General features: G+C 36.8%; 1 protein-coding gene across 1 annotated transcript in view; it reads right to left on the bottom strand.

Annotated features, from left to right (window-relative positions):
* Nucleotides 1–2,078: 2,078 nt before the first annotated feature.
* The window catches only part of LOC101406742 (alpha-2-macroglobulin-like), a 70,271-nt gene continuing 55,032 nt past the window's right edge, over nt 2,079–17,317 (bottom strand). Inside the window, exon 36 of the mRNA XM_087442778.1 lies at nt 2,079–2,275. Coding sequence (XP_087298904.1) covers nt 2,265–2,275 — 11 coding nt within the window. The 3' untranslated portion in view covers nt 2,079–2,264. The remainder of the gene's footprint in view (nt 2,276–17,317) is intronic.

Here is a 17,317-nt window from a genome sequence, read left to right as displayed (position 1 = left end):
CAATATATTTTGAATCTGTCTATGTTTATACGCATTAGAACTGCCTCATTCTCTGTGATGGCTGGATAGAATTCTATTTGATGGATTTAACAGTTGACTTAGCTAGTCTCCTATTAATGGAAGCTTAGATCATTTCCTCTCTTTTGCCTTTACAAACAATGCTGCAATGACTATATTTCTTCAGGTGTAATTTTGTGTTTTTTGAGTACTTGTAGTCATGCCAAATTGCTCTACATAAATCTGCAGACTTACACTCCCTCCAGCCATGTATGAGAATTTCATTTTCTCTACATCTTCACTGGTGCAGTTTTTCACCCAAAGTTTTGATCTTTGCTTATTAGAGAGGTAAAGAAATGGTTTCTCATTATGGTTTTAATTTGCATTTCTCTTATGAAGAATTATAGCGAGCATCTTTTCACATGCGTGAGAGCCATTTCTATTTCCTTTTTGTAAACTGACAGTTCATAGACTTTATCCTTTTTTAAAAGAGTTGGATGACTGATATTTTTCTGAATAATTCATAAGAAAAAATTTCTTTATATACTAACTAAATTAGCCATTTGAGTGTGATACAATCTGAAAATATTTTGTCTTTACTTTGTCATTTTTTCTCTTAACTTGTATATGATGGGATTTTTTTTTCCTAGTTAAAAATTCTGGATTTTACATATCAAATTTACCATCTTTTCTTTATTGAATTCTGGGTTTTATATCATTTGATATCCCTCATTCTCCATTCTAAGATTAAATTAGTTAAGGGAGAGTTGTAGACAATTGACCTCTAGTGAAAGGCATAATTATCGAAGCATCAGGAACTAACTGGAGATGGCATTGTTGTGGCAAGAAGGATAGAACATTGGTGCATCTGCCAGAGAAACATTTAAATGAGTGCAGTGATTACATTTATGATGGCTCTTCCAGGAGGCTTTCAGAACCAACATATAGCACTACAGATATTTGTTGACAGATTCGAGGCCTCATCAAATATCCCTAGACTCAGAGACAGAGCCACATGTGGAAAACAGTGCTGAGAGACTAGGTCAGCCTGGGGATGCTCTTTAAAGATGCAAAATTCTGGATGGAAGCTTACCTATGAATAATCGATTTTTGTGAGAGTACAAAAACTTACCCAGTGGTGAGAGTACTAGAATCTTAGAGAGAGACGTTTTTCCTGTGGTCTCAAAATTTTGGCTGAAACCTCAAGCTGAGAGTAGTAGGTGATGAAAAGTCCTATATTACAAAGAAAGCCCCATAGGCCTTTCCAAACTGGTCTAGGACGTTTAGCAACAGCCCACATAAGAAGATAAAAGACTGATTACAGAGGCAAAGTCTTTGAAGGAATTGGTGGATGAAGAGATTGCTGGGGTATTTCCCCTCCCACCTGCCAAGGCAAATGAGGGGTGAATCTAGAGGACATCTAGGAGAGGTTGGGCACTGCTTGCTGGAGGTGGGCACAGAGTCTTGCTCCCTGGCTCTTTGTTGCTCAGCTATGGAAACATGTAGATTTGGGGCTGACTGGAGAACAAGAGAGTGCTTGAAGAACCTGACCTAGGTCCCCTATTGTGGAGGGTGTAGAAAATTTGTCTGAATGTTGTTTAGGGAAGTCTGATGGTGGGAAGCTGGTAGAAATTGCCCCTAATGACAGGGTAAGGAAGGGTAGCTTCAGTGGATGGGAGCAGCAGTTTCACTATTTGTTGAGTGGGTATATGAGCTCCCTGAGCCCTGAGAGGAAGCAGAAGAAGGGAATGGAGTTTGAGTTATCTACAAAGGGCTTTATCTAAGAAGACTTCCTGTGAGGCAAGGGGACTCCAGAAGAAAGAAGTCATGTGGAATGTTTCACCATAAATTGAGAGTTAATATAAAGTTAAGAGGCCTTCCAGAGGGTATATCATCTGTATCAGGAAATGATGCAGTGCAGAAATTCCTCAGGGGTACATCTATTGGTGTGTGGGATCTCCTAAAACCCACAGAAGTGTTCCATGAGAGAGAACTAGTATCTGGGTATTATATCATCTCTGTCAGGTTCAACAAGAGAAGCACAACCAGGAGGAGATATATATTAAGAAATTTATTGTAAGGAATTGGCTTATGCAGTTGTGGAGCTGTCTAGGCAAGTCCAAAGTCCAGAGGGCAGGCTGTCAGGAAGGGCAGACTAGAACCCTCCAGCAGGGGCCGAAGCTGCCGTCCACGGGTGGACTTTCTTCCTCATCAAGGAAGCTTCAACTTTTAAGCCTCTCCTGAGGCTGGAGGGCTGTCTCACTTCGCTACTGCTGGTCTGTGGAAACAAGGATCAGAGCTTAGAGGAATGTAGGCAGAAATTCTGAATTGGTTATAAGAGTAACATTTTGATTTAGATTGGATTAAACTTTTCAGGTATCAATTTGTGTACACAGAAATTGAAGATTGACAAAATGGTCTTATTTGGTCTCTGCACATGTATAATTTTTTTTTAACATGAAAAATTTTTTTTTCCTATCACACTACCTTTTCCTCTGTTTCTTCTCTTTCCCTAGGTCATCACTTGAAGAACTGATGTGTAATAGTCTCATTACTGGATTTAATTGCCCTCTTGTGGTCAAAGCCAATGATTGCAGTGGTAAAGACAGATGCTAAAGCACTCAGCCCAAGGCCATTTCAGGGGATACTGGTTTCTTTTTGTTTTGTTTTGTTTTTAATGGCCAACCAAGGGGAGAATCCACTCTATCCAATCACTAGAGGAAAGAACATTTTCTTACTACCTTAATTCTAGAAAAATTCATGCATTATTTTTACCACTCAGATACAAACAGTTCATTTGTGGCCTATCCCCTTTGTCACTGTACATTTTCAAGATCGACATCTAGGGCCATTTGATTAGCAAGATTGCCTGTGCCCTGTATTCAGGTCACTGCCCATTATGGACAGTGAATGAGTAATGATAGAATGGCAGGGAGTGAGTAAGACAGAAAAAACCTTCAGTAGCAAGGAAAGTGGGAATCAGTAGTAGGAGGCTCATTAGTGAAAAAAACAACAAAAGAGGATAAAACAGAGATATATCATATTCTTAATAAAAGCACAGTATTTGGTTACAGGAAAGTAAACTTTCTGAAAAGTAGGAGAGAAAGGAGAAGTAGAGTAGAATCAAGTGCTAATCTTTTATCACTTCGGAATGGTTCACAACCACGTATATTTAATTTCAGTATATGGCAGAGAATCATCACAGAGTCACAGACACAGCCAGGTCCCTAGGCTTTCCCCCGAGGCTTTTCTCTTTATTCCTCAAAGAATAATATGTAATTTAATTTTCCCCACCCCATCTTGACAGACAAATGCCATGCTGTCCATTTTTCTGTTTGTTTAAGTGCCTTCCATGTTGTGTTATCTAAGTCAGGAAATCTTTCCTTAGAGTTCTGTAGGAAACATTAGATTGGAAATCAGAAGATGTTTCACTATTTGACTGTTTTGGATCTACAGAAATGATACTGTCATATGGTTCAACTTAAATATTTATTGTCCTGTCATTAAATAACAATAATATATTTGGAATGGCAGCTAGCTTTTCTGTTCTGTGCTTCCCTCCCGTGCCCACCACTGGTCTCCAGTATTCTTAAAACTTATTTTTATTTAGAGTGCAATTCTTCTGACTCACTTTCAGACTTCACATTCTTATATACAATATTGTGGTCTGTGACATCATGTGGCGCTGGTGATGCAGCATTTCCTGAGTGCCTCACTGTTGTCTCTAGGGTTGTTTGCTAAGCTGGCAACCTTTCTTCAGGTCTTCACGCTAACACTTTTTTGATCTTACCAGAAGTTGTCAATGGAGAGTTTCAAACAATAATCAGAAGTCCAATTCCTTTTTCAAATGTTTATTAAATGATTCATTGACTGAGACATTGAGAAATTAAAGTCGTTCAATGGGAAGGTCAATGGGAAAACAGCCCAGTTCACGCATGAAGAAGGAATGGTGACTACATCATGACATTGCCTACCTGACAGCAACTGTTTAAAATGCTGTGGCAGGCTGTATTTCCAAAGATGTCTGAATGTCTCTCATCAAACATACTCTTTAAAAACAGACAACTAAATGCCTTTATTGAGGTATAACTGATGTACCATAAACTGCACCTGTTTGAAGTGTACAATTCAGTGAGCCACATGCTCTTTTGCACTGTGTCCTTGCCACTCCCCCACCAAGAAGAGGAGTCTATTTTCTCTACTCTTGAATCTGGACTGAATGTTTGTTGCACTTATCCTTTCTTTGTCTCACCACCATTTACTGAGTTTGTGTGTGGGGCAGATATCTTGTCTTTTAAGTTCAAATGTCTTCAGGTTGAGAGGAACTCTACTTAAAGAGTAGTACCTAAAGAACTTCACCCCAAAACCCATTCACACCCAGTTTAGATGGTGAGATCCTAGACTTATCCATAATAAGACGAGACTTTTGGGGGAGAGACCAGGTGCATTTTGTATGTGGGAAAGACATGAGTTTGTAGTCAAATGGCAGATTTAGTAAATTCTTTCCAATGATGGCCACAACAATATCTTCAATTACACACTCTTTTGTAATGTGATCTTGCTTCTCCCTCAAGACATGGAGTTCATTTCATTTTCTCTTGAATGTAAGCTGACCTTATGATGATCTTGACCAATCAAATGTGATAAAAGTGATATTACAAGACTTCTGGGGCTAGTTCATAGGTAACCTTGAAGCTTCTGCCTTAGTTCCTTGGAAACTTTGCTCTTGGGAGCTCTGAAATGCCATGTAACAAGTCTAGCTATCCTGTTAGAGAAACCACAAGGAGAAATGCTGGGGCTACATGGAGAGGGAGGGGCTAAGCTGTCCAAGAATCCCAGGAGAGCCTTCAGATGATTCCCGTCCCAGCTGCTATCTGCCTGCAATTTCATGAGAGACTGCTGGCAAGACCACCAGAAGAATCATCCAGGTAGGCCCAGTCAATCCATGAAATGGAAGTATAATAAAATTGTTGTTGTTTTAACTTATTGAATTTTGGGGTGGTTTGTTATGCAGCAATAGCTAAACAAAATAGACATTATCCATGGTAAGATGTGTCCCAATTTCAGTGATGTTAAAGTGTGAAAGATGTGCAATTTTCAACTGGTGAAATAAAAAAATATAAACACATGCAAATTACATGAATAGTAATTTATAAAAGAAGAAATCTTAATGGCTCATGTGAAGAGATACTTCACATCTCTAGTAGTTAGAGGAGTAAAAATTGAGACAATCAGGAAGTAAGACTTTTTAGGGGCTGGCCCCATGGCATAGTGGTTGAGTTCAGCATGTTCTGCTTTGGTGACCCCAGGTTTGTGGGTTCAGATCCTGGATGTTGACCTGCACCACTTGTCAACCATGCTGTGGTGGTGACCCACATACAAAATAGAGAACGAGTGACACAGATGTTAGCTCAGGGTGATCTTTCTCAGCAAAAGGAAAAAAAAAAAAAAGAAGTAAGACTTTGTATTTAAAATTGAAAAAATGTGGGGGGGGCATTTCCACAAAGTGATGTAGGAAGACCCTGAGCTCACTTCCTTCAATGGACACATCAAATCCACATCTACATATAGAACAATTCATCCTGAAGAAGAAGTGAGAGCTGAGTAAATAGCTTCTGCTCAACACATGATAGAGGGACCACATAGAGACAGGTAGGAGAAAGGGAGACACAAAATCGACAGGAACCACACTCCTGACACAGCAACCTGCAGCAGGAAGGGATATCACTGAGAGGCCCATGTGCAGGCTTGCCCACTCTGGGGCACAGTGAAAACACAGCAGTGCAAAGGACACCTAGACTATATGAAAAAGAAATCCATTTACTAGCCTTAGAGCATCTGCCAAATGAGTAAGGAATTGCTGAAATTCTCTCTGGGGTTGAAGGTGCTGATGAGTACCATTTTTAGTGTTTCTCCTCTACTTTGATAGTGCAGGTGGGAGCAAGGGCCAGACCCTCTAGCTGGCCGGCTAAGAACACCACAGCATGCCCCAGACCCCTGGCCCACACCAACTCCAGCTGCCCCCACCAGGGTGGCCCCAGCAAACACAGTTTACGTAGAGGATGATCCCACACAAGGCCATTCCTTCAAGACTAGGAGAAGTAGCTGTTTTGCTTAATTCATAGAAACAAACACAGAAAGTCAAACAAAATGAGGAGACAGAAGAATATGTTCCAAACAAAAGAACAAGGTAACACCCCAGAAAAAACTCTAGTGAAGCAGAGATAAATAATTTAGTGATAAAGCGTTCAAAGTAACATCTAAAGAAGCTCACTGAACTAGGGATTAGAATGGAGAAACACAGGGAGAACTCTAACAAAGAGACAATATAAGAAAACCAATCAGAGCTGAAGAATATAATAACCGAAATGAAAAATACATTAGAGGGAATCAGCAGCAGATTTGATGATACAGAAGAATGATCAGCAGTCTGGAAGACAAAATAGTGGAAATCATCCAATCAGAACAGCAAAAAGAATTTAAAAAAGAGGATAGTTTAAGGAACTTCTGGGACAACATCAAGCACACTAACATTTGCATTATAGGTGTCCCAGAAAGAAAAGATAGAGAGAGAAGGGCAGAAAACTTATTTAAGAAATAATGGTTGACAAATTCCCTAACCTAGGGAAGGAAACAGACATCCATGTCAAGGAAGCACAGAGAGTCCCAAACAAGATGAACCCAAAGAGATCCACATGAAGACATATTATAAATAAAATGGCAAAGTTAGAGATAAAGAGAGAATATTAAGGGCAGCAAGACAAAAACAACAAGGCACATACAAGGGAACCCCCATAAGACTATCAGCTAATTTTTCAGCAGAAACTTTGTGATCCAGTGGCATGATATATTTAAAGTGCTGAAAGGAAAACACTTCAAACTAAGAATACTTTACCACGCAAGGTTATCATTCAGAATTGAAGGAAAGATAGAGTTTCTCAGACAAGCAAGAGCTAAAGGAGTTCATTGCCACTAAATTGGACTTACAAGAAATGTTAAAGGGTTTTCTTTAAGAAGAAAAGAAAAAGCCATAACTAGAAATAAGAAAATATATGAAAGAAAAAAATCACACTGGTGAAGGCAAATATCTAGTAAAGGGAATAGATCAACCACTTAAAAAGCTAGGATGAAGGTTAAAAGACAAAAACAGTAAAATTAACTGTAAATATAATAAGTAGTTAAGGGATATACAAATAAAAAGATGTAAAATATGACATAAAAAACAAAAGGTGGGGGGAGGAGAATAAAAATGTAGAGCTTTCAGAATGAATCTGAACTTAAGCAACTATCATTTTAAAACAGATAAATATAGCTTGATATATATGAACCTCCTGGTAACCACAAACCAAAAACCTATAGTAGATGCACAGAAAAATAAAGAGAAAGGAACCCAAACATAACACTAAAGAAAACCATCAAACCACAGGAGAAGAGACCAAGAGAAGAAGAAAGAAACAGAGAAGAACTACAAAAACAACCAGAAATCAAGTAACAAAATGGTAAAAAGTATATATCTATCAATAGTGACTTGAAAGGTAAATGGACTAAATGCTCCAATCAAAAGACATAGGTGGCTGACCCTATGTCTTTGACAAGACCCATATATGTTCCCTACAAGAGATTCACTTCAGATCTAAAGACACACACAGACTGAAAGTGAAGAGATGGAAAAAGTTATTCCATGCAAATGGAAGTGAAAAGAAAGCTGAGGTAGCAATACTCATATCAGACAACATAGACTTTAAAACAAAGACTGTAATGAAAGACAAAGAAGGGCGTTACATAATGATAAAGGGTCAGTCCAACAAGAAGAGATAACATTTGTAAATATTTATGTACCCAACATAGGAGCACCTAAATATATAAAGCAAATATTAATGGGCATAAAGAAAGAAATTGACAATAATAAGGTACTTTAATATCCCACTTACATCAATGGATAGATCAGCCAGACAGAAAATCAATAAGGGAACATTGGCCTCAAATGACACAATAGACCAAATGGACTTCACTGATACAAGCAGAATGCTTTATTCCAAATACACATTCTTTTTCAAGTGTACATGGAATGTTCTCCAGGATAGATCACATGGTAGGCCACAAAACAAGATCAATAAATTTAAGAAGATTGAAATCATATCAAGGATCTTTTCTGACCACATGTGTGTGAAACTAGAAATCAATTATGAGAAGAAAACTGGAAAAAAAATGCAAACACATGGAGACTAAACAACATGCTACTAAAAAACCAATGGGTCAACAAAGAAGTCAAAGAGGAAATAAAAAAATTCTTTAAGACAAATGAAAATGGAAACACAATGTTCCAAAATCCATGGGATGCAGCAAAATCAGTTCCAAGAGGGAAGTTCATAGTGATACAAGCCTACCTCAAGAAATAAGAAAAATCTGAAATAAAAAATCTAACTTTATACATAAAGGAAATAGAAGCAGAAGAACAAAGAGAGCCCAAAGTTAGTAGAAGGAAGGAACTTATAAAGATCAGAGTGGAAACGATTGAAATAGAGACTAAAAAAACAATAGAAAAGATCAATGAAATTAAGAGCGAGTTTGTTGAAAAGCTAAACAAAAACCAATAAACCTTTAGCCAGACGCTTCAAGAACAAAAAGAGAGAGGGCCCAAATAAAATCAGAAATGAAAGAGGAGAAGTTACAACTGAAACCACAGAAATACAAAGGATCATAAGTGACTATTACAAAAAATTATATGCCAAAATTGGAAAACCTAGAAGAAATGAATAAATTTTTAGAAACGCACAACCTGCCAAGACTGAATCAAGAAGAAATAGAAAATCTGAATACACTGATTACAAGTAATGAAATTGAATCAGTAATTTAAAACTCCCAAAAAACAAAAGTCCAGGATGAGACAGCTTCACAGGTAAATTCTATTAAACTTTTATAGAAGAGTTAATACCTATCCTTCTCAATTTATTCCCAAAAATAGAAGAGGAAAAAGCACTTCCAAACTCATTTTATGAGGCCAGAATTACCATGATACCAAAACCAGCCTAAGATACCACAAAAAAAATTACAGGCCAATATCCCTGAAGAACATAGATACAAAAATCCTCAACAAAATATTCGGAAACTGAATTCAATGATACAGTCATGTACCACATAATGATGTTTTGGTCAATGACAGACCACATATATGATGGTGGTCTCATAAGATTAGTACCGTGTAGCCTAGGTTTGCAGTAGGCTATACCATCTAGGTTTGCGTAAGCACACTTTATGATGTTCGCACAATGACAAAATTGGCTAATGACACATTTCTCAGAACATATCTGTCTTGTTAAGTGAAGCATGACTGTACACATTGAAAGGAACATACAAACACGATCAAGTGGGATTTATTTCAGAGATGCAAGGATTGTTCAATTTCTGAAAAGCAATCAACATGATACAGTACATATACAAAATGAATGATAAAAATTGTATGATCATCTCAATAGATGCAGAAAAAATGTGTGACAAATTTCAACATACATTTATCATAAATACTCTCAATAAAGTGGGTATAGAATGAACATACCTCTACATAATAAAGCCACATGTGACAAACTCACAGCTAACATCGTACTCAATGGTGAAACGCTGAAAGCTTTTCCTCTAAGATCAGGAACAAGAAAGTGATGCCTACTTTTGCTGCTTTTATTCAACATAGTATTGGAATTCCTAGCCACAGCGATTAGGCAAGAAAAAGAAATAAAAGTCATCCAAATTGGAAAGGAAGAAGTAAAATTATCACTATGCAGATAACACAGTAGTATATACAAAAAACCATGAAGACTCCACAAAAATACTGTTAGAACTAATAAATGAATTCAATAAAGTTGCAGGATACAAAATTAATATACACAAATTGGTTGCATGTATATGCACTAATAATGAACTATCAGAAAAAAAATAAAACAAATCCCATTTACAATTGCATTGAAAAGAATAAAATACATAGCAATAAATTTAACCAAGGAGGTGAAAGACTTGCACTCTGAAAACTGTAAGACATTGATGAAAGAAACTGAAGATGACACAAATAAATGAGAAGATATACTGTGCTCATGGATTTGAAGAATTAACATGGTTAAAATGTCCATACTGCCCAATAAATCTACAGATTCAATGAAATCCCCCTCAAAATACCAATGAAAATTTTCACAGAACTGGAAGAAAAAATCCTAAAATTTATATGGAACCACAAAAGAGCCTGAATAGCCAAAGCAATCTTGAGAAAGAAGAACAAAGCTGGAGGTATCACATTCCCTGATTTCAAACTATACTACAAAGCTGTTGAAATCAAAACAGTATGACACTGGCATGAAAACAGACACATAGATCAATAGAACAGAATAGAGAGCCCAGAAATAAACTGCATGCATATATGGTCAATTAATCTATGACAAAGAAGGCAAGAACATACAATGGAAAAAAAATAGTCTCTTCAGTAAAAGTGTTGGGAAGACTGGACAGCTACATGCAAAAGAATGAAATCGGACCACTATTTTATACCATATACAAAAATGAATTCAAAATGGATTATAGACTTCAATGTAAGACCTGGAACCATAAAATTCCTAGAAGAAAACTTAGGCAGTCAGCTCTTTGACACTGGTCTTAGCAATATTTTTTTTGGACCAGTCTCCTCAGGTAAAGTTAACAAACTCAGATATAGACAAATGGGATTACATCAAACTAAAAAGCTTTTGAACAGTCAAGTAAACCATCAACAAAATGAAAAGGCAACCTACTGAATGGGAGAAGATATTTGCAGATCACACATCTGATGTCGTTAATATCCATAATATGTAAAGAACCTACACAACTTAATATCAAAAAAACTAACAATCTGATTAAAAAATGGCAAGAGGACTTGGACATTTTTCCAAAGAAGACATAGAGACAGCCAATAGGCACATATAAAGATGCTCAACCTCAACATCACTAACAATCAGGGAAATGTAAATTAAAACCACAATGAGATATCACCTTATGCGTGTCAGAATGGCTATTATCAAAAAGGTAAAAAATAACAAACGTTAGTGAGAATGTGAAGAAAAGGGAACACTTGTGCACTATAGGTGGGAATGTAAATTGGTGCAGCCACTATAGAAAACAGTATGGAAGTTCCTCAAAAAATTAAAAATAGAACTACCATATCATCCAGCAATTCTATTTCTGGATATTTATCTGAAGAAAATGAATATACTAATTCAAAGAGATATATACCCCCCACATTCACTGCAGTATTATTTACAATAGCTGTGATTTGGAAGCAACATAAGTGTCCATTGATAGATAAATGGATAAAGAAGATGTAGTATGTGTATATATATATATATGTCTACATATATATATATGTATACAATGGAATATTACACAGCCATAAAAAAGAATGAAATCTTGCCATTTGAGACAACATGGATGAAACTAGAGGGTACAATGCTAAATGAAATAAGTCAGACCAAGAAAGACAAATACTGTATGATTTTACTTATATGTGGAATCTAAAAAAACAAAACAAACAAAAGAAAACAGAAACAGACTCACAGATACAAGAAACAAACTAGTGATTACCAGAGGAGATATTGGTTGGAGGGTGGGGGATACAGATGAAGGGGATTAAGATGTACAAACTTCCATTTATAAAATAAATAAATCATGGTGATGTAATGTAGACCATAGGAAATACAGTCAATAATATTGTAATAACTTTGTGTGATGTCCTACGGTAACTAGACTTGTCATGGGGATTGTTTTGTAATGTATATACATATCAAATCACTATGATGTATGCCGGAAATTAATAGTATACTGCATATCAATTATACTTCAAAAAAAAAAAAAGAAAAAATACAAAAAAGTGTAAAAAAGTAGACAAATATTGGCAAGACTATAGTGGAAATGGGAACCCTTTATGTACTAGTGGAGGGAGTATAGATTGGTACAGCCATTCTAGAATACTTTTTGGCTGAATACTGAACACTGAAATTAAGTTTGTATGTATCCTTTTATCCAACAATTCCAATCCTGGCCCTATCAAATGGGTCAATATGTTGGCATGTATTAGGATATGTAGAGCATTTGTTAACAGAATTGAAAATTTCCCAAACTGCAAGTCAAAGAGAAAAAAGACTGAAAAAAATAGGACAGGATATCCAAGAACTGTGGGACAATTACACAAGGTGTAACATAACACGTAATGGGAATACCAGAAGGAGAAGAAAGAGAGAAAGGAACAAAAGAAATACTTGAAGTAATAATGAAAATTTTCTGGTTATTAACAGACATCAAACCACAGATCCAGAAAGTTTAGAGAACACCAAGTAAAATAAATACTAAAAATTCTACACTGAAGCCTACATATTTAAACCACAGAAAATCAGAGACAAAGGGAAAATCATGAAAGAAACCAGAGGGAACTGAGGAAGAATAAAAATTACATTGGACTTCTCTTCAGAAACCATGCAAGCAAGAAGAGAGCGGAGGGAAATATTTAGTGAGGACAGAAAAAACACACCAACTATTATGCAATATCCATATTTCAGAGATTAAAAATATGTTTTACTAACTGATAATGAAAATACAACTTAAAATTGTGGGATGCAGCAAAAGCATGCTTAGAGGGAAATTTATAGCATTGAATGCAAATGTTGGAAAAGAGGAAACATCTAAAATCAATAATCAAAGCTTCCACCTCAGGAAACTTGAAAAAGAAAAGCAAATTAAATCCAAAGTATGTAGAAGAAAAGAAATAATAAAAATTACAGTAGAAATCAATGAAATTGAAAACAGGAAATCAATGGAGAAAATCAATGAAACCAAAACTGGTTCTTTGAAAAGATCAATAATATAATAAACTTCTAGCCAAGTTAATCAAGAAAAAATGGAGAAGACACAAACTACTAATATCAGAAATGAAAGAAGTGACATTACAATTGATTCCATGGAAAATAGAAGGGTAATAAAGGAATATTATGAACAATTTCATGGCCATAAATTTGATAACTTAGATGAAATGGACCAATTCTTTGAAAGACACAATCTACCAAAACTCCCAGATGAAGAAGTAGATCATCAAAATAGGTCTATATGGTTTCACTGGTGAATTCTATCAAACATTTAAAGAAGAAATGATACCAATTCTCTACAATCTCTTTTAGAAAATAGAAACAGAGGGAATACCTCCTAACCCATCCTATGAGGCCAGCTTTATCTTAACATCAAAACCAGAGAAAAATATTATAGGAAAGGAAAATTACAGACTCTCTCATGAACAAAAATAAAAAGTCCTCAACAAAATATTAGCAGATCAAATCCAACAGTGCATGAAAATAATTAGACACTATGAAAGGTTGGATTTATTCCAGGTATGCAAGGCTAATTCAACATTTGAAAATCAATTAATGTAATTCATCATATTAACAGGCAAAAGAAAAAAAATCATACGATCATAATATACGCAGAAAAAGCATTTGACAAAAATCCAACACCCATTCATGATAAAAACTCTCACCAAACTAGGAATACAGGAGGTCTTCCTCAAGTTGATACAGAACATCTACAAAAAACCTACAGCTAACATTATGCTAATGGTGAGAGACTAGATGCTTTCCCCTAAAATTCAGAACAAGGCAAGGATGTCCCTTCTAACCACTTCTGTTCAACATCGTTCTGAAAGTCCTAGCAAATGCAATAACACAAGAAAAGGAAATAAAAGGTATACAAATTGGTAAGGAAGAAATAAAACCGTCTTTGTTCACAAATTATGTGATTGTCTATGTAGAAAATCTTGATAATCAAACTTCAAGGGAGGTTTGGGGCAGTTTCCTGTCCTTTGATTTTAAAAGAATAAATAATTAGGAGAGTAATAGAATTTGAGAAGGAAGAAAGCCAACTAAGAAACTAAGGGTTCTGACTAAAACGACTAAATGATTAAGACATTTCCCCAGACTAAAACAATTCTTCCGGGCTGGGCAGAAAGATGTCAGTGGGTTCCTCAGGAGCTTTAGAGGGAAGATCTGGAGGGCTGGATGCCAGGCCCAGCCACTTGTTCTTTGTCAAAGATTCCTATCCCTAAGAATGACAAGGAGGCCACAGAGTGGTGGATCTAAAACCATCACTATGGACAGATGACCACAGAGGGGTGGGATGTGACACCTTGATCCTGCATTAGATCACCAAGTGGAAGAACCCCAGAATATATGAGATAATTTCCTGTGAGTCCAATGGGGCTGGGGTTTAGAGTCACATTTCATTGGTAGAAAACAAAGAAATGTAACATTTCTTGTAGAATACACTAATTCTAAGAAAATAAACCAAACCGAAAAAACAGAAGAATCAGCTAACTGTTCCCAGGATTGTGAAAGCAATTCTGCCCACAGGTAAGGATGATTTGTGCAAGGTACTTATTTTGTTATCTTCTTAATTAGTTTCCATGATCATTTTATTGCTTTCCTTCTCTCTTCCCTTTGCCTGACTTCTTTATTTTAAAGTTTTTTATAATTAATAAAACAGCAGTACTCATATTTTTTAACCTTTGCCACCACCCCGTGGTTATCTTTCATTACTGTAGGTGAAAAAAGGGGATCTCAGAGCTTCTGCTGAGGGACAACTGTAGGGGAAGCACATTAAAAAAAACAATTTACAGAATGTCTAAGATGGTCTTTCACCATAATGTTCAGGATCCGAGGCGTGAATCCAGAACACGCTATACATGTTTCTTATGTATCAGTGTTTGCCCTTTAAAATCCTATTAGTCTGTGTCTAACTTTATTTTAGTATTTAGTAATTCCCCATTCCTCATTCCAGTTCAGACCAAGATGCAAATCTGGGAACACATTAATTCTTGATCCTGACTTGCCACTTAGTGTCAATTATGGCTTTTAATTGACTCGGGAACAAATTGCATAGGAAGCTGAACCTGATATCTACAGTAGACCCGTGTCTTAAAATTTCTTTATTGATTTTCATTGTGGTTTAGAACTTGTCATACTGGTGAAAAGCGTTTTGACTTTCCATAAGCAGTAAGAATTAGGAATACAGATTTAAGAAGTAAAATATACTCAACCCATTTTCCAGGCACATTTTTCATGAGAAATAAGGACCATTGTAATAATCTCCTTGCCACCTGTCTCTACCTCTCTAGCCCCTTTCTGCCACTTGTTACTATCCTAAATCAAATCTGACCATGCCACTCTCCTGTTTTTAAAGATTCCATTGGCTTACTATTGTAGGATAAAATGCAGACTTCTTTTAAGACTTTTGATGAATCAGTCTCAACTGCTCTCTCTAGCTTCACTTTTTATCACTCCCATAAACACCATCATACCTCTTCAACCTGGCCTAACTCTCTTAGCATAGACCAAAACTGGGAGCTGCTTCCACTTTCTGTCCTCGGCCTCACTTACATGTTTTCATTTCAATTAGACAAAAAGATCAGAGCATCAAGAGTCAGAGACCAATCAACAGGATTTTCCCTGTTCCTTTCTTCCCCACGAAACACAATGTTTATGGTATTTGGTTATTCACTTGCAATGCTTGTAACTCATTGCATGAAGTTGGGATTCTCCTTTGTGTCCTTTTGGAGGAAGTCCCATAAATCTGAGCTCTGAGCTGATGTAGCTCTCTTGTGATTGGAGCATACAATAGGAGGATAGCATGTGCCTTGTATAAAATGCCTATGGGCATGGCCAGATCCAGTCTGAGCTCTCTGACTTTTTTATTGTGGTCATTCAGGGAAGGAATCTTGGATCCCATGATATGACCCCATCTAAGTCTACCAGCTTTTTCAGAATACTGAAGTGTTCTTTTGTTTCTGTACCCTAGAAAGAAAGAAAATAAACCAATATAATCTTTAAATAAAGAGGCTCTAAGCAAGAGATTTTGTAGGTGTTAGCTTTTCTCCTCCCTCAGTGTAGTTTGTCTTTTGGGAAAGGCATACTCAAACATTGGGTCACACTGGTCACAGTCTATCAATCCCACATGCTTCACACAAGAAAGGGACAAATGCTACATGGTGATGCCAGCAGGTCTCAGACATGAACTTACCTGAGGGTCTCCCAGAAACCCTAACTTCTGCCTTTCCTGCTTCCTCTGCCCCATTTTTCTCCCCTTTTCCCTGCTCATGTGTACATTTCTCTTCCTTTGAACACATCTCTCTTTCTGCATTCAGCCTCCCACCAACCTCTGAAATGTCAAAAGAAGAAACAATTCTTCTTCCCACAGCTAAGTAATAGAGGAAAGTAGTTAAGGGTATGGACTCTGACCCTAGAATGCCCAAGTTCAAATTTGCCTCCTTCATTACTTAGAGTTTGGGAAGTTTCTTAACTTCTTTGAACCTCTATTTTCTCTTTTTTTTTTTTTTTGTGAGGAGGACCAGCCCTGAGCTAACATCCAATGCCAATCCTCCTCTTTTTTTGCTGAGGAAGACTGGCCCTGGGCTAACATCCATGCCCATCTTCCTCCACTTTATATGGGACGCCGCCACAGCATGGCTTAACAAGCGGTGCGTCGGTGCACACCCGGGATCCGAACCGGCAAACCCCGGGCCGCCACAGCGGAACGTGTGCACTTAACCGCTTGCGCCACCGGGCCGGCCCCTGAACCTCTATTTTCTCATTTAAAAAACTGCATGACTCATAGTATGTACATCATAGAGTGATTGTGAGGATGGAATTACATAATACAAACAAAATGCTTAGTACAATGCCTAGCGGATGGTAGACACTCAGTATTAGCTTTTTTAAAAAAATTAAGTTAATCCTTATACCTCTTTTTATGCTTCTGCATTTTCTTATCTCCTCAGAAACCTTGCTCCCATACTTATTTATCACTTCTCCAATGACATCAGACTCTCTCTTATATACATGAAGTTGATATTCAGATGTTAGTGGATCGACCCAAAGTCAGATAAAGGGTCAGTGGCAGATTTTGGACCAGAAGTCAGGCCAAATAATTCCTCATTCAGTGAAATTACCATAATATTTTCCTATCTCCCACTTTAACATAATTTATTAATTAATTAATTTTTAGCATCCTGAAATGGGGAGCTCCTACCTAGTAAAGTTAGTCACTTTACCTGGCGTACAGCACACTCTCTGTGCCTTTGCAAAAGCGTCTCCACCAAGATATACTTCGTACTCTTCTTGTCACTAATCTACCCGTCCGAAAGCTTTTTTGGCGATATAGCTTCCTCAGATTGCCATTACATTATTTTGAATATTCTGAGGTTCTGTAGCATTGAGCCTGTTTTGAGTTACTCCCGGTTTTATACTCTATATTATTACCTCAACTAGAA

This window comes from Ceratotherium simum, chromosome 17 (assembly GCF_057802395.1).
Source record: "Ceratotherium simum simum isolate JZ-2026a chromosome 17, ASM5780239v1, whole genome shotgun sequence".
NCBI classification, from domain to species: domain Eukaryota; kingdom Metazoa; phylum Chordata; class Mammalia; order Perissodactyla; family Rhinocerotidae; genus Ceratotherium; species Ceratotherium simum.
The sequence above is the reverse complement of the archived record's forward strand: the minus strand, read 5'-3'. Positions and strand labels throughout refer to the sequence as shown.